The sequence below is a fragment of the Carassius auratus genome, chromosome 2 (assembly GCF_003368295.1).
Source record: "Carassius auratus strain Wakin chromosome 2, ASM336829v1, whole genome shotgun sequence".
NCBI classification, from domain to species: Eukaryota; Metazoa; Chordata; class Actinopteri; order Cypriniformes; family Cyprinidae; genus Carassius; species Carassius auratus.
Genome location: NC_039244.1, coordinates 11,700,682 through 11,722,771, shown reverse-complemented (window position 1 = coordinate 11,722,771; position 22,090 = coordinate 11,700,682). Strand labels below are relative to the sequence as shown.

At 36.6% G+C, this 22,090-nt stretch overlaps 2 protein-coding genes across 2 annotated transcripts in view; both read right to left on the bottom strand.

Annotated features, from left to right (window-relative positions):
* Window positions 1-280: 280 nt before the first annotated feature.
* Window positions 281-7,014, bottom strand: LOC113110694 (noelin-3-like). The gene is made up of 6 exons (XM_026274835.1): window positions 6,708-7,014; window positions 4,130-4,273; window positions 3,377-3,532; window positions 2,778-2,997; window positions 2,542-2,648; window positions 281-1,652 (listed from the first exon to the last, which is right to left on the bottom strand). Exons 1-6 carry the CDS (start codon window positions 6,774-6,776, stop codon window positions 975-977), a joined length of 1,374 nt encoding a protein of 457 aa, XP_026130620.1. The 5' UTR covers window positions 6,777-7,014; the 3' UTR covers window positions 281-974.
* Window positions 7,015-16,151: 9,137 nt separating this feature from the next.
* The window catches only part of LOC113115710 (collagen alpha-1(XI) chain-like), a 90,842-nt gene continuing 84,903 nt past the window's right edge, over window positions 16,152-22,090 (bottom strand). Inside the window, exons 59-67 of the mRNA XM_026283267.1 lie at window positions 21,227-21,334; window positions 21,035-21,088; window positions 20,764-20,799; window positions 20,616-20,669; window positions 20,224-20,473; window positions 19,912-20,024; window positions 19,732-19,800; window positions 19,131-19,364; window positions 16,152-17,822 (exon numbers count right to left, since the gene is read on the bottom strand). Coding sequence (XP_026139052.1) covers window positions 17,676-17,822; window positions 19,131-19,364; window positions 19,732-19,800; window positions 19,912-20,024; window positions 20,224-20,473; window positions 20,616-20,669; window positions 20,764-20,799; window positions 21,035-21,088; window positions 21,227-21,334 — 1,065 coding nt within the window. The 3' untranslated portion in view covers window positions 16,152-17,675. The remainder of the gene's footprint in view (window positions 17,823-19,130; window positions 19,365-19,731; window positions 19,801-19,911; window positions 20,025-20,223; window positions 20,474-20,615; window positions 20,670-20,763; window positions 20,800-21,034; window positions 21,089-21,226; window positions 21,335-22,090) is intronic.

The window sequence follows — 22,090 nt, the reverse complement described above, 5'->3', positions numbered from 1 at the left end:
ATCCGTAAATTCCCTTGAGCAGAAAAAAGAAAGCACGAACAAAGCCTTTGTTGAATTACATCTGGAAATATGAGGTAGAAGTAACATTATTGAATAGCATTTTCTGACAAAGAAAAAAAATGATTTGCTGTTGTGGGAAAGCTGAGATACTATTCTAAAATGAATTCTTTTCTCAGACTATTTATATATGAAGTAGACAGAAACAACATCAAACCATGAACACAAAGTAGCAATTTTAATTGTAATTACACTGTACAATGTGAACTAATTTCAGCATGGATTGACTTGAAAGCTTTAAAGGGTCAGAATTCTGTCAACATTTACTAACCCTCATTTTTTTCATCTGCATGACTTTTCATCTCTCTGTGAAACATGATATTTTAAAGAACACTGGGAACCAAACATTGGAGCCCATTTATTTCCATAATATAGATATATTACTTGTTCCACAGATGAAAGAAAGCCATAACGTTTTGGCACAACACAAAGATGAGTAAGTAATGACACATTTATTTTTGGGTGAACAATCCCCTTGAATGCTGGAAAATATGTCCTTACTCCTCTAAACATTTGACAAGCTTAAACTAAGCGACACAGTTTGCTAGATCAGCATATAATCTCCATAAAAAGGATTTTTTTTTTATTTAATGTTTCTACGTTTTTAGTTAAAAGTATTTGTTACATTCTGCTGAATCACATAGTATAGATGAACACCATTGCTACGCACTGAAAGTTGCACAAACAACATTTAAACAGAACCTTCAAAGTCCATGAATGTCCTTATCCGAGTCCGAGTTTGAGTTTAATGACTACTGTTTTACAAACGGAGGAGTGCAACGCTGACTGACATCTCCAGAGGCACTCAACCTCACACTAAGCACATCTTTTGATTGAAATATATAAAACCCATTATTTCATAGCAATACCGCAGCGATTACAGAATCAAGTTTTCCTCTCACCTCAGGGCAGATCCATCAGGATTCATCATCAGTTTTAATAATGTGGAACAGCGTGACGTTGAACAGTACCTGGTGGCCATTGTTCCAGCCGTAAAGTGCACGATCCCTGGCGTTGTAATCCAGCATGGACATGTGAAAGTACTGGTTATGGATGGGGATGTCCATGTACTCATAGGTAGAGGTTTTGGTGGAATAAGAGTAGTATACCTTAGCACCAGTCAGGTGGGAGTTGGTGATGTACAGCGTGCCGCAGATCATGAAGGACTCACCCGCGTTCCGTTTGGAGTATTCTGTGTTCCAAGAGTTCAGCACCTGGATGGTCAGAGGATCCAGCTGGCTGATGACTATATTCCCTGCATTCTGATTGGTGGCATAGATGGCCCATAAACCAAGCTCATCGGCCATCAGGTCAATGTCTGAGAATCCGCCCCAAGTGTAGGGGTAGACGTTGTGGAAGCCGGCAGACTCCAGTGCTCGTTGGGTCATGACCCGGCCACTTTCAAAGCTGTATCTGACAATGATGTTGCTCTGGTACTTGTTGTAGTACAGGGAGCCGTTGTAGACGACATGATTGGTTCCCGCCCAGTGGAACGGAAGGTTGTAGGTTCTTGACTCGACCCCAGCTACAAAGTCGCTAACCGATTTATACTCACGGACAATCTTGTTGTTTGTATAGCTGTCCATGTACCAGACCTGCATTAGAACATAACAATTGTGATGAATAACACGTGGAACTTGCATCTTATATATGCATCATCTAAGGAGCACAACAAAATGTATTCAGTAAGTAAAAAATTTCATTCAATTTCTCCATATAGACAGAGACTTTACTTATAAACCTTTTAAGACACCTCACCATGAGCTCGGAGTTATTCTTCAGCAGAAACCATAATTCAGTGTGACTTGAAAATTATCCTCAGACACCATTCAGATATACTGATTTGATGCTCAAGAAACATTTGTATTATCATGGCTCAATTTTCTCTGTAAACTGTTTTTTTTTTTTTTTTTACAGAATTTTTTTACTGAACGGAAAGTTCAAAAGAACATAATTAATTCGAATTTTAAAGCATTCGTTGTTACTTTTGATCATTTTAATGTGCCCTTGATGAATAATATTATACATTTTAAACAAAAAAGTAAATTATTTATATAAAATTGTTGTATTTACTTGAATATGTAACTGATATTAAATTACAGTCATGTCTATCTATCTATCTATCTATCTATCTATCTATCTATCTATCTATCTATCTATCTATCTATCTATCTATCTATCTATCTATCTATCTATCTATCATATTTTTTTTTGCTTCGAATCAAAGTTTATAAGTTGTGATTGATCTCAGAGCTGGTTGGTTTTGTCACTGGTTTTGAAGTCTTTGAACTCTTTATCTGAGTTATTTTTTATTTTATTTTTTTATTTTTTATCATGCACAAAAATAATGGAAAATCTAGTTTCTGGAAGCAATGCTGCTGAAAAGCATAACACATATGCCACAATGTTTGCCCACTTTTCAGTGGCATTGCCTCCAGGAACTAGTTTTTCCATCGTTTCTGTCCATTATAATAGTCTTATTACCTTGTTGTTCTTAGGTGAAGCCTGAGGGTCTGTCATCCAAGCTCCAAACCTCGTTCCCGATGTCTTTACAGTGATGGGCCCCGTGATTTTCATCAACTTACCACAGGCTGACACAGTGCAGAATGACAAGTAATGTCAGCTGCTATATAAGCATGTCAAGACATTTTGAGCTTTAAAGGTACACATACCATACCACACAAGCAGATACCACAAAATTCATGTTGAGTTGAACTCACTGAGTTTGTTCATACAGTTCCTCAGTCTTCCTTCCAAGCTGAGAACCCTTTGCTGGAGTTCCTCATAATCATACGCTCCTATCTCCTCCTGGATAGCAGTCAGCACAAGAGACAGGTTCCTGATCTCCTCCTTGAACTGGGAAATGAGTGTGGCATCGGTCTTGTACTGCTCCAGCACTGGAATCAGCGGCTGCAGCTCATTCATCTTCCCCTTCAGCTCCTGCAAAAACCAGACAGACATTTAAATAGAAATCACATGAGGGGAGATTTGCTTACATTAACAGAAACAAATGCAAGAGCATTGCACAGCTCGCCCAGTAAACAGCAAGACGTTCTGAACAATGACCTGCTAGACTGAAATGATATCACTGCTTGGAAATAAAACACGACCTTTAGATGTTTACAGGATTTCCAGGAATGCTGAAATGGGTGTGGCCTTTTGAAACGTTTGTGAAGGATAAAGACAAGAAGCTTTAAAGTGGGATTTGATTCTTCATTCTTGGAGAGTAATGGCACGAGTGTGGCTTTTTCAAACGGTTCTGTTCATATGAGAAAGGAGCATTGATTTCCTCCGAGGCATGAGTTTAATGGTAGCTCACCTGAAAGTTTTTAGTCAATAATGTTCTTCGGTTCGACTCGATTTGTCTGAACTTGGACCGGAGTCCTTTCATCTGGCTCTCCATTTTCATGACGTACTGGAAGTCCCTCTGGGTCCTCAGGTTCAGCACTTCGATCGATTGCGACATGTTCTGAATCTTAAGAGAGGAAGATGGGCCGAAATGAAGTTAGGATCCATTAATCATTCTTTGAACTGCGAAAAGGAAGAAGGCGATAGATTTAAATAATATTTTCAACTGGTGTAAATCAGCCCTGACACTATGTCTCCAGGGAATTCTGCATTTCCATAATTCCACTTAACGCAACCCAAGTAAAGACGGAAAGATCTTAGACACATACCACAGCTGACACATTTAAAACAGGATAAAAATCAGACTATGGTTCGGTCAACCCTATTACTTCCTTCACTAGCATCCACCAAACAAAGTATGACACAGATATGTCTTATGGGCCAATAACTATTTGACATTTTTACAGTAACACAGAAACAAAGCTTAGGAAGTAGAAACAAGAGGGAGCCTAAAGAACCCTTCAGGACTTTTTGCATTACCATCATCTTTATGCTCCTACACAATCAGCTGCAGAGAAGCCTGTGGCAATCTTAATAGATGACAATGGTGAGCAGTCTAGCATAATGCTTACAAATTGCCGAAATGAAAGCTTTTGTTATCTAAACCACATGTCAATATAAAGCGACTTCAGAGCTCTTAGACATGCATTATGTGCACACACACCTTCTCCAGTAACTGGCGGAGCTGTCTGCTCTTTGCGTCTCTGGAGCACAGGTTCTGTTCTGGTGCCACCACCGTACAGATGCAGCGGCCATCAGCATCCTGCGCTGAACTGTACACCTGCCAGCCTTCCTTGGGTCTGATGGTCTGTACGAACATACACACAGACATTCTCAATGCAATGAATTTTAATGTGACATAATCTGATTCCATGCCTCAAGCATGCTTTAAGCAGCAGAGTGAAACTGAGATGTGGATATTTAGTGAGAACTACAATAAACTTCCATGGCTATCCACTTCTTCAGTGCTTCATTTTATTATCCCTTTTTTAAATTAAATATTACTGCATTTTTTATTATTATTACATATTATTACAATTACTTATTATATTCGTTTTACAGAGAGATGATTGACTAAATATATAAATCATTTTTAAATATGCATATCATTTTGTTTTGTATTTAAATCTGGGGAGTCGATATTTTACTTCAAACTTTTGCATCTGGTTAAAATACCCATGATATTGCTTTCTCCAGAGAAAAAAAAAAGTAATTGTGGCTGAATCAGCAGAGAAATATGCACAGAACAAGCTCCGATTACTAGCAAAACTGTTCAAAACTCTACTAAACAAATATGCTGGTGGACAATGATGTGAGAGGACAGCAAGGGATGTATTTTATCACTAGAGGAAGCATTATTATGGATTATAGACATGTATTTGGTGAAAAATTATGGCTTGAAGCTAAAAATGCTAAAAGAAGAAAGCCTGATTAAGCTTTTTTGCTTAACAAGGCATTCACTGATAGACAGGAGTCGTGTAGATTACTTGTTGATTATTGAGATGTTTTTATCAGCTGTTCGGACCCTCATTCTGACGGTACCCATTCACTGCACAGGATCCAGTGACGTAATGCTATATTTCCTCAAATCTGTTCTGATAAATGAACAAACTCGTCTACATTTTGGCCTGACGGTGAGTAAATTTTCAGCAAACTTATGGCTTCCTTTAAATATGTGTCTCTGACTATAAGACACTATATGGTTAATTTTAAATCGAAAGTAGAGCACAGGATAAATATTGTGCAGTTACTGTGTATTCCACTGATTATTCATTTCGATTCATCAAAATTCTGAAAATAATTCAACACACATCAAGGCAGGGCATAAATAGCATGTTTTGATGACAAATAGCACGCTATCGCAACACCTTCATGATAAAGCCTCTCTCTGCATTCATCTCCCAAAATTTCCATAGATTGTCTGCAAAAATAAAGGCGCTTCGTAAACACCCACATTCAGTTTTTTCCCAACTCTCACAGCGGGCTCTGAAAGGCCGGCTCTGGGGACTAGCCTTTTACAGGCGAGCTGAAAAACAGAGTTCTTTATACACTCTGGCACACTTCCTGATGCTGCTGCAACTAACAACTAACTGCAATTTCAGCAAACTGTATCATCTCCAAGTTGGATGGGTACTTCCTGCTAGTTCACTGCCATTATGAAATATGAGCAGAGGGATTCTGCTCCTCAAATAAGACCTGCAGCTGGGTTTATGAAGACTGGATGAGAGATCCTCATAAAACTCTGACTGATACTACAGATTTATTTTATTTCTGAACACATATGACAGGACATCAAATTGATGCAGTTATTTGGATGTAATGTGAAAAATACATGGCTGTGCCTCAACAATGCAGATCAGATCTTGACCCATTGCTAAAATAGACCCATTAGTGATTGTGTATATATTAATAGTAGTGCTGAGAATAGATTCAGAACACTGAGGAGAAAAATATTTCCTCATTAAAACACTTTATCAACATCAAATACTGTAGATTAGTATACTATTGAACTCTCAATTTAACAAAATAGTAATAGAATAATCCTTGATATCAGGTTACAGTTAAGTTAAAGTGTATTGCAATGTCCATTTCATACACATACAGTACATGTTGTTATACTGTATAGTAACTGCATGTAATTATTGTAATTATAAGTTACTTTTGTACTTACTGTAGGAAACATCCATCTTAATTTGTATTGTAGTGTAAACCTTAGTATATACTAGTATTGTACATGTAATAGAAAGGGGAAAAAATGGGGGAAATGCAATTTTCACGATCATTTCGACACGAACAAAATGTACACAAAATGTATTTTAATGTAAATATACAGTTCTAAAAAAAGACACCTAAAAGTGTGACCAAACACTCAAGATGAAATAAACAGCCAAGAAATGCCTGCTGAATGCTTTAATGTGCAATATCTCATTCACTATAACATGAATAAAAGATCTAAAAATATTATCTGTGACCATTTGTGCTGCATCCACGAGAGAATTACAGAAACTCAGGCTTTTCGATTTTTAAATCACATTTTGTAAAGTATCTCACATATCTCAAGATTTTAACCCAGCTTAGTTTTATTACATTTTCTTTTCTCTTTCTCGCTGAGGTTACAATTAAAAGGATCTTATCGCACTTTGCATATATCTCGTTCCTATGACTCAGTGGTGTAGTAGGAGCGGGACTCAGACATGTCAAGTTTCTGTCTATGTAAAGTCAGGAAGGTGCGCAGCACTCACCGCGGAAGGGCAGTATCCAAGCAGAGCGAGAAAACACAGCGGCTTCAGCACCACGAACAGCGCCCGCATTCTGCCTCCGGTCTCCCTCCCACGTCTCTCTTACAACCTGATTCACTCTCCGATGTTTCAGATCGAGCTTCTTGTCAGTATCGTGGGATCGGAGCCCCTTGATAGAGCCGCTGAAAGTGCGTGCGCTGTCATCGTCGCTCCGGGCGCAGAAAAAGTTTGAGAGATGTGTGGAGACTCTCAGCGGATATTACATCATTAGAGCATTTCGAACGATTCTGGCTCCTTAACAAATCCATTAACGATCATTTAGATCAATTAAGAAGACAATATATTTGGAAATAAGAACTGAGATTTAATTGCACTTTTAAAGATGGCTTAAATGTGATATTGGGTATAACAAATTGGGTATAAAATTGGGTATAACAAAGCTTAGCCTATTACACTGAAGAAAGAAAAGTTAGTTACATCATTCATTCATTCATTCATTATTATTATTATTTTTCAACTGATCACTGATTTCGGCAAGCCATGCATATCTTTCTTTCTGCTTTGTTATGTGAACAACCATTTAGCAACTACAGGGTTTTTTTAGTCTCACAAGTATAACAATTTCGGCTTCATTTCAAATAACGAATTACTAAGATCTTGTGGTTCATTAAGTGAGTCAGACTCGAAATTCAGCCCGCCTTCACGATAATTATTACGAAACGGAATGAGAAACGGAAGTACGCCCCTTATAATGATTCAGATGAACTCACTGGAACTACTTTCTGATTCATTTTTTTTTTTTTTTTTTTTTTTTAGCTGATGAACAATAAAAACTCTGACAGCCAAGAATCCATTCTGATTTGAGCAGCTTGAGCATTTAAAGCTGCAGCGCGCTCTTAGACAGGACATGACGTTATCATCCCTTGGCAGTGGAAAGAGTACTGAAAAAATATAGACTACTCGAGTAAATGTAGCCTACCATTACATTCCCAAACATTTTGTGTGAGTGAATAAAATAAAAAAAAGTACATACTGTAATTCACATTATCATTTGTTGTTTGTCAGAAAGAATTAAGAATATATCATCCAGTTTTATTTTAGACTGTGAACTTTAAAATACATCAAAACAACACACACACACACACACATACACTATTAAAGAAGAAAAAAATACATTCAATAAGTGCTATGGGATGGTAGTCGTTTAGACAGGACACAGGTGATTTCTTTTGGTACTGGTATAATTGTTGTGGATTTGAGATGTGGGGATAACTGCCTGGCTCAGTCTCTCAGTACAAGGCCAGGTATGTTGTCATGACCCGCAGCCTTGCGTGGGTTAATCCTAGATAGAGTCTTCCTTAGGTCAGCTGGAGACAGACAGAGCACCTGGTCTTTGGGAGGTATGGGCAGTTTTTGTGCAGGTGTGTCAATCTGTATGTCAGACCTAGAATACAAGTTGTTGAGTGGATCTAGGAGGGATGTGTCATTATCACAAGCCTGTGGTGTGTGTTTGTAGTCAGTGATGGTCTGAATGGCTTGCCATAGGCTCCATGTGTCTCTGCTGTCTGTGAAGTGATGGTTGATATCGTTTGTAGACCTATAAATGCTCAAATTGCACATCAGAATTTGGAGCATAGACTTCACTGTGCCTCAGTTAGTTGCTTGGCAACATCTGTGGTTAGCCTATCCTTTTTTAGAGGTAGGGTTCCATCTTTATCTGTTCCTTTATCAAAATATATTTTTATTTTAGTTTTCAGTGTCATATCAGTTTACAATCCATGTTAGTGAAATCACACTCATTAAGAGACATTACTGAACAATTAAAAATAAGTTGTCTTTGAATTATGGAAGCAGTCATTTTAATTGAGCAATGCTTCACTAAAACCTGACGGCACCAGCTTGACTTTAATTTATCCTGCTTACACAAATACTCATCAAATAAATATATATAAAAACATAAAATATTGTTCTTGCAATTGATATAATCTAATATAATGTATATTAGGCCTATCTTAAAGCTTTCACTAATAAACTACTAGGTACAACACAATTAACAAGATAAACACTACAACAAAATAGTTAAAGGAGTAGTTAGGAAAATTTGCACCCATTATCTGTACTTCCTGGATCCTCTGCAGTGAATGGGTGCCGTACAAATTTTGCTTTTGAGAGTCCAAACATCTGATAAAAACATCACAATGATCCACACAACTCAATTAACCATCAATTAACATCTAATGTAGTGTACAGCTGCATTTTTGTAAGAAACAAATACATCACGGCATTTGAATTATTGCCAAAATAAAAGTCCATAATCTATAACGCTTCCTCCAGTGAAAACATCCATCCCCTGCCTATTCTCTAACATCAAAATCTACTGACATAACTGTTTTCACTCATAAACACTGTTTGATCCGTACATATTTCTTTCCTGATTCAGAAACAACTGTTGAAAAGCTAGACATCTTAATGATATATTTATTTCTTATCAGGAAATGTATAGCATGATTGACAATTAATAGTGACATATTCTAGTGAAGTATGCTTTGCACTACATAATTGCTATAAATAATAGAAATAGTGAATTTGCAAAAGAAGAAAGATTGAGAGCTGTTAGCCCTTAGGGTCAATTGTCCTTGAAAGCACTTTCAAGAAGTCACAGAAGTCACTTTCAAACCAAGCAGCTTTCTTTTGGTCAAGCTGGATCATCCACAAAAACACAAGCACAGTAAAAGGTTTCTTTCCTTTCCAATGTGATATGTCTTCATTTAAACTACATTTGTGGAATCTCTGGAACCCTCTCACACAAGCGCATGTCATGTGGCTATTGTTGTTGTTGTCTCTAGTAACAGTTTGTTGTCATGCCGACTCCTCTGGGCCATGTGTTACAGCACTAGTGCACACACACAAAAACACGTGAATGGAAACTTGTTTAAAAAAATAAAAAAATAAAATAAAAAAGATAATAATAATAAATAAGAATATTTCGGTATTTTAATTTTTATAATTATAATTATGAGGAAAAAAGTCAGCATTGTGGGATAATTTTATAACATGTTTTATTTATCTTATTCTATTTTATTTTATATATAAAAAAAATTATGTATGGAATCCACCATGGGATGTATATATATATATATATATATTAGGGCTGGGACCCGATTAAAAAAAAATAATCTAATTAATTAGAGGCTTTGTAATTAATTAATCGAAATTAATCGCATTTTAATCGCATATAAATATTTGACCTGAGAACAGTGAGAAGTATTTTTTTTTTCACATGGATTTATAGTATACCATTGAATAATGACTGAATACATAAGCTTAAGCAACAAAATATTGTTTATTTTTGTTCAACCAAGTCCAGCAGACCAGTGCCATTTTTGCCATTAAGTGTAGCAATAGCATATTTAGAAACAATTTAGAAATAGTACATTTCAGAAATTTAGGTAGCTTATAGGTGCTGGAACCTTCTGTAAAGTGTTTTAAAGTAAAACACAATACTGTCAATTACATTCAGAACATTGGAAACACTGACTATTAGAAAACATCTCTCTGTTGCTTCAGAGGCCATAACATACTAAGTCCAACTCTCAATTACCTTGGGCAAAACAATAAAGAGTTCAACCTAAACTGCCAGTTGCACCAACAAAATAATAACATAGTTAAACATAAAGTGTAAAGTCCACGCTAGCTGCTATATGTTTTGCGTTGAGGTGATACTTGAGGTTCGATCATATGCTGCGGTGATATGCGAACGCTACTTGGTGCTCCAGTATAATCGGTCCGCCGAAACTCATCCAGTGAGAAAAGTTCCGCGGTGCAAAAATAAGTTATTAAAAATGCGGGAATTTTTTTTTCTGTAATTAATTAATCTTAGTTAACGCGTTATTTTTTGTGTAATTAATTAATCTCAATTAACGCATTAAAGTCCCGGCCCTAATATATATATATATATATATATATATATATATATATATATATATATATATATATATATATTAGGGGTGTAACGGTTCACAAAATTCACGGTTCGGTTCGATACGATACACTGATGTCACGGTTCGGTTCGGTTCGGTTCGATACGTTTTAGATACAGTAAAATGTAAAAACATCTCAACTTTTCAGAATGCCGCAAGCGCACCGCGGGTCATGTGACAAGAACCAACCAATCAGCTTCATCCTTTCCCGTAACAACGTTGAGAGCTCAGCCAAGATGAAGGATCAGCTGATCATAGTTGTATATGGATTGCAATTTTGAAATAAATTTAGTAGCAGAGCTACTGCAAGCGATTTTTAGAGCTGCAAATCCATTTATCCTTCGCTGAAATTTCCGCGTCTCATGGAGAGAGCACGTCATTGTTGCTTAGCAAAGACAGACGCCTCATGAGCGCTTCTGCCCGAGCGCTTTGGAAAGGAGGAGAAAGACGCGCTTAGCGTTTTCCATGCGTTTTTAGGCACGATATGTGAACGGCCCCTAAGGCGCTCGCTCACTCAGCACGCGCTGAAGGCTCGTTGCAAAATGTCGAATGCCTTTAACAGACCAGAAATATAAGATCCTAAAATAACCAACAGGTCTGGTGTTTGGGTTGGATTCCCTGTAAGCTATAGTGTCTAAATGCTGCAGGGATAGTTTGCTGCGTGCATGTTTCTCCTTTTTTTTCGTCTTTTCCCAGATGGTACTGACGCATATATCCCAGATATTCCCGCTGGTGTTTTTTTTTTTTTTTTTGTAATCCCGCTGGTGTACCCTGTCATGTTGCAGATGCGACATACCGTTGTTTTTTTATCCACCACTCTCTTGCCATCACCATTATAGCTTAAAGGGAATCCAAAGTGCACCCAAACACCAGACCTGTTGGTTATTGGAGGATCTTCTCATTTCTAGTCTGTTAAACGCATTGGCTATTTTGCAACGAGCCTTCAGCGCGTACTGAGTGAGCGAGCGCCTGCTGAGTAGCCTAACATAAACATATAAGATGGTGTTTTTTTCTTCTTCGGGAGTGTCAGGGGCGTTGCCTGTTACGTTGTTTGGGTTATTGGGCTACCTTGTTGAACGCATATCATTATATTTCTCTCTCTCTTTTTTTTTTTTTTTTTCAAATATAATTAAATACTCCAACGAACCGTTCGGTATACATAATGCGTACCGCGTACCGAACCGAAAGCGTCGTACCGAACGGTTCAATACGAATACGCGTATCGTTACACCCCTAATATATATATATATATATATATATATATATATATATATATATATATATATATATATATATATATATATATATATCCTCCATGGTGGCTTCCATACTTGAGCAAGCCGAACACAAGAAAGTGAAAAATCAGAATTTTTGCCAGCAGAACACACATTGTACAAAAGCCGTAGCATGTGTGTAAAAACCAATGTATTCTTAGGCCTTCAGTATTTATTTTGCTAAATATGGATTTGCTGCCTTAAGTGAAGACACTGAAGACAAACGGAGACACTGACCCAGCAGGCTGCAACGTACACTCTCTGAATCACACTAACACATTAACTCTGGGCACGTTTGTGTCTGGCATCTGGCCACAGCTGCTGCCTGCTAGAGCTCTGAATGAAAGGTGTTCCCAACAGGAATGGGATGCCAGACACACACACACACACACACACACACACACACACACACACACACACACACAACCAGAACCTTTATGAAGAGACGTTATTCATGAGCTGGAGCATCTCACCAGTCATTACTCAGACAGGAGCTGTCTCAATAAAGGCAAATAAGCTTTGCTGATTTATTTTGGACACTTAGGCACATCAAACATGGAGGCCACAGTGAAGCCAAAGATAATGGACCTTCTGCTTGTGGAACATTTGGCTACATCACTGCTGTTCTCCCAGTAAAGCTTTATATATGGTATGCTGTATTTAATGTAATCCATGGCATTGTTGTACCCGTCGATACCCCAGAAAGAATTACAAGAAAGAATACAAAATAAGATATATATTTTTTAAAGAATTAATAGGCATGATGAACCCAACCAAGATTTAAACCTCTGCCAGAAATTTGTGTTTTGTGAAATGAACTCACTGTAAAATAGATCAGCTGTTACTAAATAGAAAATGTAGTGATGATTAAACAAGAGCAGTGACTCACAGTTGACAAATAAACACTTTTGTCATGTGTTCTTGCTCATAATTTCCTCTTTTCTCCTCCTTCAAATCTGTCATTCTCCCTTTTTCTTGCTCTGTTTGACTATATTGTTGAGGTATATATTCATATTTTCTTTTTTGGTTGTCTGTGGCTACTTGGTTACTTGACCCAAAGGGTCTTCTTTTCAAAGACACCAAAACTGTAACTATATAACCAAAGAGAGAGAGAGAGAGTAGATATATATCATTTTCATTACAAAATTGTGATGTAGGCAGTACGGTTCTACGGAGTTACTCAGTACTAATACTAAGACTTCTGAAAGTTGAATCTAGGACAATGACAGTCCCTTTTGTGAAGTGATAAAGTACCTTTGAAGTTAGGAAGGAATGAATAATGCAATAAAGGTATTTCAAGACAATCATTCACAAGTAGCTGGCAGGACCTTTTGACGTGACGTCTTTCTGCATTAAGCTTCAGCATTCTGAGTGCTAGGTCTGCACAGCTTTCACTGATGCTCCTAGAGTATTCAAACAGCTCAAAAGGATCATAGCAGCTTTTGATTCAACATGCCACAACTGACTACCGATCAGTCATTTTGAACAAGAGTTACACTATTTTGTGGTAGCAAAAGGAAATACAAATAGCTTGTATATACTAAGTATTAATTATGGCACCCATGCAGATTCATGCAAGTCATGCAAGCAAATCTAAACTAACTTTTTGTCAGTTTTACAATAGAGAATACTGTTTTTGGACATTTGGCATTTAGTGTAGTTTGTTGTATCCACCATCTATTATAAAAACAAATAATAAAATTAAACCTGTGTGCATCTGTTTTGCACACTTTTTCATTTTTTTTTTTTTTTTACATTTTCATCTTATAAGTGGTCCATCTCCTTCCCATCATAATATCTTTCATTATGTATTGGATCACAGTTGACCAGAAATAAATGTAATACATTATATTATTGCATTTTGATAATGTCCAAGCCACAGTACTCTATTTCTGAGAACAGTAATAAAACATATTGATGAACATTCTTTAAGACAATTCTGCAGTCTTAACATGGCACATGAATTTACATGACAGATAAATACATAATTTACATAGAACTGATCTGATTTCAGTCAATTTTAGGCTCAGTTCATCACATTTGACATCTTCCATAATGCATGTGTCCTGTAGAACATTGCAATACTCCACTGCAATGTTGTTCATTTTAATGGAAGTCACTAATTGAGCATCTGTTAGCATACTCCTTAATCAATTTTGGCAGACATACACATTTAAAATATACAGTCTCACCCTTTCACTCTTCTTTGCTCCTTTACTTATTTCACAAGAGTTTGGTTTGTAGTTAGTTCACTTAATTTGGCCATTATTAATATGCTGGGTTACACATGTATAGCACTGAGGAATCCTATCACTTTTTGCACATCACTATTTTATTTATTTATTTGGATGGATGACCTCAAGCGGTTCAAATTCAATTACACCATAACACATCCTTTAAAACGCAGAAAAGCAAAAGAGAAAACCTGATGCAACGCCAGGTCCTTGAATGTATCTCTGTAATTAAATTACCGTTATTCCTGCGAGAAGTAAAGTTTAAATTCAGAGCAGCTGTGCACAGGCTACTCTACTGACTTCTTATTAATGAATATTATCACGAAAGCACTGACACCTTTTCAGGAACACATGTAGTTGTATTCAGAGTTCCCAACAATGACGATTTTCAGTCATTCAATACTGAATACCGTATTTTCCAGACTATAAGTCACACTTTTTTTCATAGTTTGGCTGGTCCTGCGACTTATAGTCAGGTGCGACTTATCAAAATTAATTTAACATGAACCGAGAGAAATGAACCAAGAGATAACATTACCCTCTACAGCCGTGAGAGGGCGCTCTATGCTGCTCAGTGCTCCTGTAGTCTACCACAGAGCAGCATAGAGCGCCCTCTCGTGGCTGTAGACGGTATTTTTTTCTCTTGGTTCTTGGTTCTAAATAAATGCGACTTATAGTCCAATCCGACTCATATATGTTTCTTTCCTCGTCATGACGTATTTTTGGACTGATGCGACTTATACTTAGGTGCGACTTATAGTCCGAAAAATACCGTAAGTATTTGTATGTGAATATTACTGGGGAGAATCTCCAGAAAATCATTATATTTCATTGTGTTACAAAACGTCATGTATTATTTGCGTTTAAATGCCTGAAAACCATTATTTAAAAATTCCCTGATATTTTCAGGTTTGCCACATTAATATTAAAAAAATTGTGTGAGTGTGAATTTTTTTTTTTTTTTTTTTTTTGATGTTCAAAATTATATATGGGTCAATTCCCTCAACAAGTGTAAACACTGTGGATATGTGTGGCATTATCGTAACTTTGCTCTGTTTGTTCGAGATACACAAAACACCAACATGGGATCAATCAATTACGTGACTTGGGGGCGGGACTATCGGTTTGTCTGACCAAAGGGAGACAAGGTTTTTGCAATTCTGTTTAGTTATGCTAGTGGTACAGAAACTACATGTTTATGTTTTCACATGATCATTTTGGCTGTAAAAATAGGGAGCCAGGGAGAATAATAAAAGAAGAACTCTTTACTAATATATTGTACTTTCTGTCACACACCAAAACAGACTCGTCTCTTCACTCACAGCCCTTGAAATATAGTTTTCATTAAAAATATACTACTTAAACTTTTTGGATTTCTGTAGCCCCTTGTAATAGTGACCTCTTTCTAAAAAAAGAACAACAAAAAACCCTCTCTTCTGAATCAAATGGTTTCCTTACCCGTTTATGACAAGTAAAACAATACTTGGTGCACTAATTATTTTTTATCTCAAAAAGTACTTTCCTACTCAAGAAAAAAAAAAAACAACAACAACAACAACAACAACAACAAAACAACAACAACATTGCATGCTTTAGTTCAGGGTCACTAAATGCATGGCTATTAACATCCAAGGCACTTCAAATGCAGGTGCTCATAGCTGTGTGTTGCTCATCAGGTGAATCACCATAGCGAGTTTCTGCTCCAGCAGCTGAATGATCACTTCTGCATGAGCTGTTCACCTATAGCACCATGGCAACATCAGCTATTAAAGAAACTATAATCTCTATTCTAGATTTCAGCATCATTCTGTGAGCTAAAACCTAAAAGATTTAGTAGAACAGATCAACAAGACATAGTTCAAAAACCAAACATGCTTCACATGCAATGACATTACGGCTTAAATGGTTTGACTGAATGAGTGGTTTTGAACGGAAATGATAAATCTGAAAAGGAGTAGATTATCTACTTGAAATGTAATCAATCATTTATTCCACGTTTTACATAAATTATAAGTATGTTTTCAGTCTATTGTCATATATTTGAAGGATTTTCAGGGACACAGACAGAACCGTAAAAACAATGGAAGAATAAGAAAAATAAAGCAATCGAAACAAAGCCTAAGTGTTACAGAACCACACAACCTGAACACATCGTAGCACAAACATTTTAAATATGAAGAGAAATTAGGAATGCAGCAAATTTTGCACATACATCACAAGAAAAATAAAATATGATTCATAAAAAGAGGAAACAATTATACATTTTAATACAATACTGTCAGATGAAAAGCACCTCAAAACAGTTCTTTCAGTTTTAGATCTAAAAAGGGTTAATTGTAGAAATTTCAAAATAACCCAACAAAAGCTTAACAAATAGTCTTTTTTATTATAAATCTCCCTGCCTGAAATATATCAACTTGATTTACAAACCAAGGCTCTGCATGTAAAAGGCTGGACATCTTTGAAATGGAAACGGCTTTTAGGAGATTGAGGTATAGTGTCAAGAAATGCAATCTGACAGCAAGTTACTTTTCATCAAGTTTCTTTAGCATTGTAGAGTCACTGATTACCACAGCATCATTGCTACCTCTTGAAAACAAAAGAAAACTAGTGGAAGGCCATTAATCCTTTATGTCAGACATGCCCACATATTACCGGACAATAAAGGATACTTCAAGTGCTTAAATATTTACAGAATGGATACTGTATAATTACAAATATGAAAGATTTGGAATGCTTGGTTTATTTAATAGTTGGCAGAGACAGTGGCAGATTGATTGTGTGATGAAATTTATTTCATGAAATTTGAAATTTGGTCCCAGAAAAAAAAAAAAAAAAAAAAAAAAATCTAGAGAAAAGACACTTGGTAGTTATCAAATAAATGTTGATGCATATGCAAGACTTCAAGGCAATGGTGAAAGAACAGTATTGTACAAAATAATAATTACAGTTCTACCAAAAAAAAATGAAAATAAATTTCAAAAGCACATGAATTGTTTGGGTGTTCACGACAAGAGCACACCACTGTGGCTGTCTTGCTCGGAGCAACAGCAGGAGGAGGATCTGTAAAGGATAAAGGAAAAAACGAGCAGGAACGGGAATGGGAATTTATTGGTTTGGTGCTGGGATTAAGGTTAAAATGGGACAAAAAAATAACAATCCTTAAAATGTCAAGTGACGGAAAATACGGGTTAGGAAATGGGAAAAGAATCCTACAGGCTTTAGAGTGGTGAGATGTTAAAGGAATGGGTCCTCCGTCCTCTCCTAAAAGTGCGCCAATGCCAACCAGGTAGTTCGTGTCCTCTCTGTTTTTATTCCAGGTTTCAGTCTTGTGACTGGATCCCATCAGGGCCATGAATATTCCATTTCCGATTACACAGTGCGGGTGCTGCTGGTGTGTTTGTGGCGCGAGGAGGAGGTGGGCAGGGGTCTCTTGGCTGGCCACACTCCTTGACCCTTGCCTTAAAGGTAGAGGGGTGTCCTTCAACCGAGAAAGCAGACAGGGCCTACCTCAAAGCCAAACCTTTGACTGGATTCCCCAAAGTCATTCAACATGACATCGATGATGGGCACCTGGTCGATGCGAGGAGTATTAATTTCCATCACAGACTTCGAATATCCCTGCTTCAGCTGAAAGAGGAAGATAATAATTGTGTCATAAACATTTTAAGCAGTATTATGCAACTGCTAGTTCTGTTAGATTGGACAAGCGGCAAGAGTCCAACAACATTGAAGTTTCACAGTTTGTACAACTTGTTGCGGTTAAAGGGGACGTCTTATGCCATTTCATGCATTTCTGTGACAAATGTTTTAAATACAATTTAAGTCAATGAGGTTTTTGTTCCTGTTTTATGTCAGTGTCACAGCTTGCTAAAAGGAGTGTTCGACTTGAAGCAGCGTTGCACAGATTGATCTGTGTCTGACATCAAAGTATCACGAGAGCGTTTCGAAAGCACACAGAGCCGTCTGCTCTCTCACGCTACTTTGATGTCATACACTGATCGATCAAACACACCTAATAGATAACAGATTCACGTCTTTGTGACTTTTTACCTCCACAAGCTCGACTGTTTTCAGAGAGAAGTGGTACAGCTGTATCTGTCTTTTATAAATCGGATAAAACTAAGACTCTTCAGAGATATGAAGGACACAATGCTACTCAAGATTAACATGAGACTGTCCGAAAAGTTATATCCCCTTTAATGACAACTATTAAAAATAAGTTAAACTAATTGAAATAAAGAATAATAATATATATATATATATATATATATATATATATATATATATATATATATATATATATTAATATTAGTGTATATATATATATATATATTAATATATATATATACACATATACATACATACACTAATATTATATGAATAACTTAAAACTTGGCAACTAACTCAAAGTTACTAAAATTATTAAAACTAAAAATTAAATAAAAATAAATAGAACTAAAAAATTTGAAGTTAACATCCAAGATTATTCAAATTAAAAAAAAAAAAATATAAAAATAAAAGGTCAAATATTAATAAGTACTATAACAGTATATAAATAATGCTAAAATAACACTGGTTCACTTATCAGAATATGAGAAAAGAAGTGGAGAGAATATTCAGTATAAATAGTATTCTTGTTGTGATAATGAGATATTGCTTTTAATTAACATTCGGTATAGTATAAATATAAAATATATCAGTACATATTGGATATTATTATTTTTTTTTAAATATATGCAGTATTTATTGGTATTTCCTCTATTTTTACATTTTACACCTTTGATGTTATCTAACGTTCACTTTAATCAGGTTAATCTTCAAATTCTTTCTAGTTAATCTTTAAAAAAAACAATCTTTAAAAACAACTGCTAATAGTAATATCGGGTCATTTCTAATATACAGTATAATCAGCAAACTGATCAACAGCACTCTTACCGAGCAGCCATCTGAAAGAGCCTTGATGAAGGGGCTGTTGTCATACGACATTTCCTCATCATTAGAGCCCAGGAAGCGCAGCGCCTTGTCATAATTGTCAGCCTTGGCATCATACCAAGCCACAGACTGATGGCACATGTATGTGAAGTTCTGCCGGGCAGAAGAGCTGAGCAACTTGAGGAATGTCATCTGGACTGAGTTTATCGAGCTCTCCTCAACATCCACATAAGACAACTGAGACACAAGAAATAGATGGCTGAAAAAACTGTCAAGAACTTTGAAAAGTTTTGTAGCGATGGGAATCATTAGCAGCTTAATGATTCTGCTTTCTTGATCTAGTTCTTTTAGTACTTTTGAGAAATTACCACATCAGCAAAGGAATAAGTCGCTAACCAGGTGTGTTATACAAATAGAATTGAGCTTAGTATTTCTTTTACTAAGCATAGTATTTTTTTTTCAACATTCTGAATAAGAAACTTTTTTTTCTACAAGCCCTAAACTACTGTCACTCTTCAAACAAGAGAGACATTCATGACCAGATTTCTGAGCTATGATTCAAAGTTTATGAAATTTATAATCCAAGAGAAAAATGGACACTTACAATTTTTCCACGCTTAAATTCACTGAACCAAGATCCCGGGGACTCCTTTGGCCAGTTTGATATTCTAACCTGGAACAAATGGAAACTGTGATCAAATAATTCACTAAGATAATACAGTTCTTTGTTTTTGATTTATATTACTACCAATCATGAGATTTAGCAGAGATGAGCTCCTCTCACCCCTGAGGATTTCTTATCGGGGTAAATGCAAGTTTCTCCACCTGCAGTGAAGTTACAGTACGCTCTGAAGGCATCTCCCATGCATCCCATATTTGGATCGATCCAGTATTGTCCTACAGTCAAAAAAAAAAAACATGTTAAAATTCTCTTTTTTTTGCCCCAGGCAATTACTTCTCTCTATATCTTTTTTTCATATTGATGTTTTATCTTTGATTATTAAGCCTTGTTTACTTCAGACAGACTTAACTGCCTCTTGCGTATGTTTAATAAAAAATAAAAAAATGCTAAAGTAACTTCATAACTTTCTCTCACCATCAGGGAAGTCTGGTTGGCTGAGCTGAAGGTCTTTGCAGGTTCTGGCTGGGTTATCCTGGGTTCCCAGTGGGAACTTCATGCGTTCAATGTCCTGTTTGAGGGTGTTGAGGGATCCAAACACATCCTCCATTCCCTCCATACCATAATCCATCATTCCTGCTGCTTCGTCATCCTGCATGTCAGGTGACCTCCTCGATTTTTTACTTGTCTGGATTGGGAGGGACTGAATGATGTCACCAGCAGGGCCCTAGTGATAGACAACCATAGATTAAATCACTGGCAATTCTCTAGAGTCAATCCCATTGGAGACATAAGCATGTCAGTTTGATTTTCAGCACAGCTCTCAATACAATCTGATTCATTTTCATGCAATATAATATTCTTCTTACAGGAGGACCTGGTGGTCCAATCAGGCCAGGGTCTCCCTTCTGGCCAGCTGAACCCTGGGAAAACAGAAAACATGCTTAATTTACACAGTAATACTAAAAAAACGTACCACCTCAATAACCATGTGTAATGGAGATGTTCGGCACTTACAGTTGATCCTTTGGATCCCTTCTGTCCTTGTGTGCCCTGAAGATAGAGAGAACAAGGAAGTCAATTAAGCAAATGTTAGGGTGGTCAAATGTACAAAAGGGAACCAAGTGGAGTAAATGGCAAGAGTGGACGAGCATTTTCAGGTGTGCCGAAAGAGAATAGCACCTGGATAGCTTGATGATAACATGCAATAGAATAGATTCTATATTACTAATAGCAGTGGAGCATATAAATTAATTTCATAATAAAAAAGAAAAAAAAAAAAACTTACAGGGATACCAGGAGGACCTGGGGGGCCGAAGGGACCAGGAGAACCAACGGGACCCTGCAGTCAATAAAACAATGAATTTTTTTCAAGTCAAAATAAACACATTCTTAAATAACAGCATCTGTGAGGAGCAGACAAAAGCACACCCAGATCCTGAACTAACTCAGATGTATGTAAAGAGCACACGTCACTCACAGCATCACCCTTCCCTCCACCAAGTCCCTGAGGTCCTTGCAGTCCTCGGTCACCCTTCTCTCCTGACTCACCAGGAGGACCGATGAGACCAATCAGACCTGGATGACCCTGGATGAGTAAAGGGAAGCTTCAATATTAAATCACAGGTTTTAAATGGATGGTTCACCCAAAAAAGGTAAATCTGATGGCCACCTATCTCTCAAATGGACCACTGACACTCTATCTACAATCTCAATTATGAGTGTCAATGGTCAATTTGAGAGATTGGTGGCAGTAATGCACTTATAAGTCTGTGATCTGTCGTAAAGCAAGAAGAAGAAGAAGCAGCGCCAAGCGCCGGCTGTTGAGCACGTGCTCGGGACAGATCGGACATTGCGGTTAATCAGGGGTAAAAAACTATTTAAATACTGTTCAGCTTCTTACACAGACTGATCATTTTGTGTCTTTACACAATGTATTTTCACGAGCCGCAGGGATTTGTGTATGTTTTTTTGACTCTCAAAGCCGTAATACCTATTCACTTCCATTATATAACAGACTGCAATGGTTTGAATTAAAAATCTTAGTTTGTGTTCTACTGAAGAAACAAAGTCACCTACATCTTGTTTGCCCTTGGGATAAGCAGATAAACAACAAATGTTCATCTTTTTTTGATGAACTATCCCTTTAATAGCAGAGTACTTAAGTAAAACATCTATATGCCTATATTTCCCAAATGCAAACATACAGTCAAAATTTTCTGTTAAACTGAGTTTAAGTTGTATTTAACCCAGAATCTTGGTTTACTTGAAACCTATCTGACTGTGGCATGCAAAAAAGTAAAAATGAATATATATATATATAAATATAATATATATATATATA

Excerpts from the sequence above, each read along its gene's own strand:
- LOC113110694 (XM_026274835.1), bottom strand. The coding sequence starts at position 6,776 with ATGCGGGCGCTGTTCGTGGTGCTGAAGCCGCTGTGTTTTCTCGCTCTG. Across the intron at positions 3,533-4,129 it reads TCCGCCAGTTACTGGAGAAG|ATTCAGAACATGTCGCAATC; the intron begins GTGTGTGTGCAC and ends TCCTCTCTTAAG. Across the intron at positions 2,649-2,777 it reads GAACTGTATGAACAAACTCA|CCTGTGGTAAGTTGATGAAA; the intron begins GTGAGTTCAACT and ends GCACTGTGTCAG.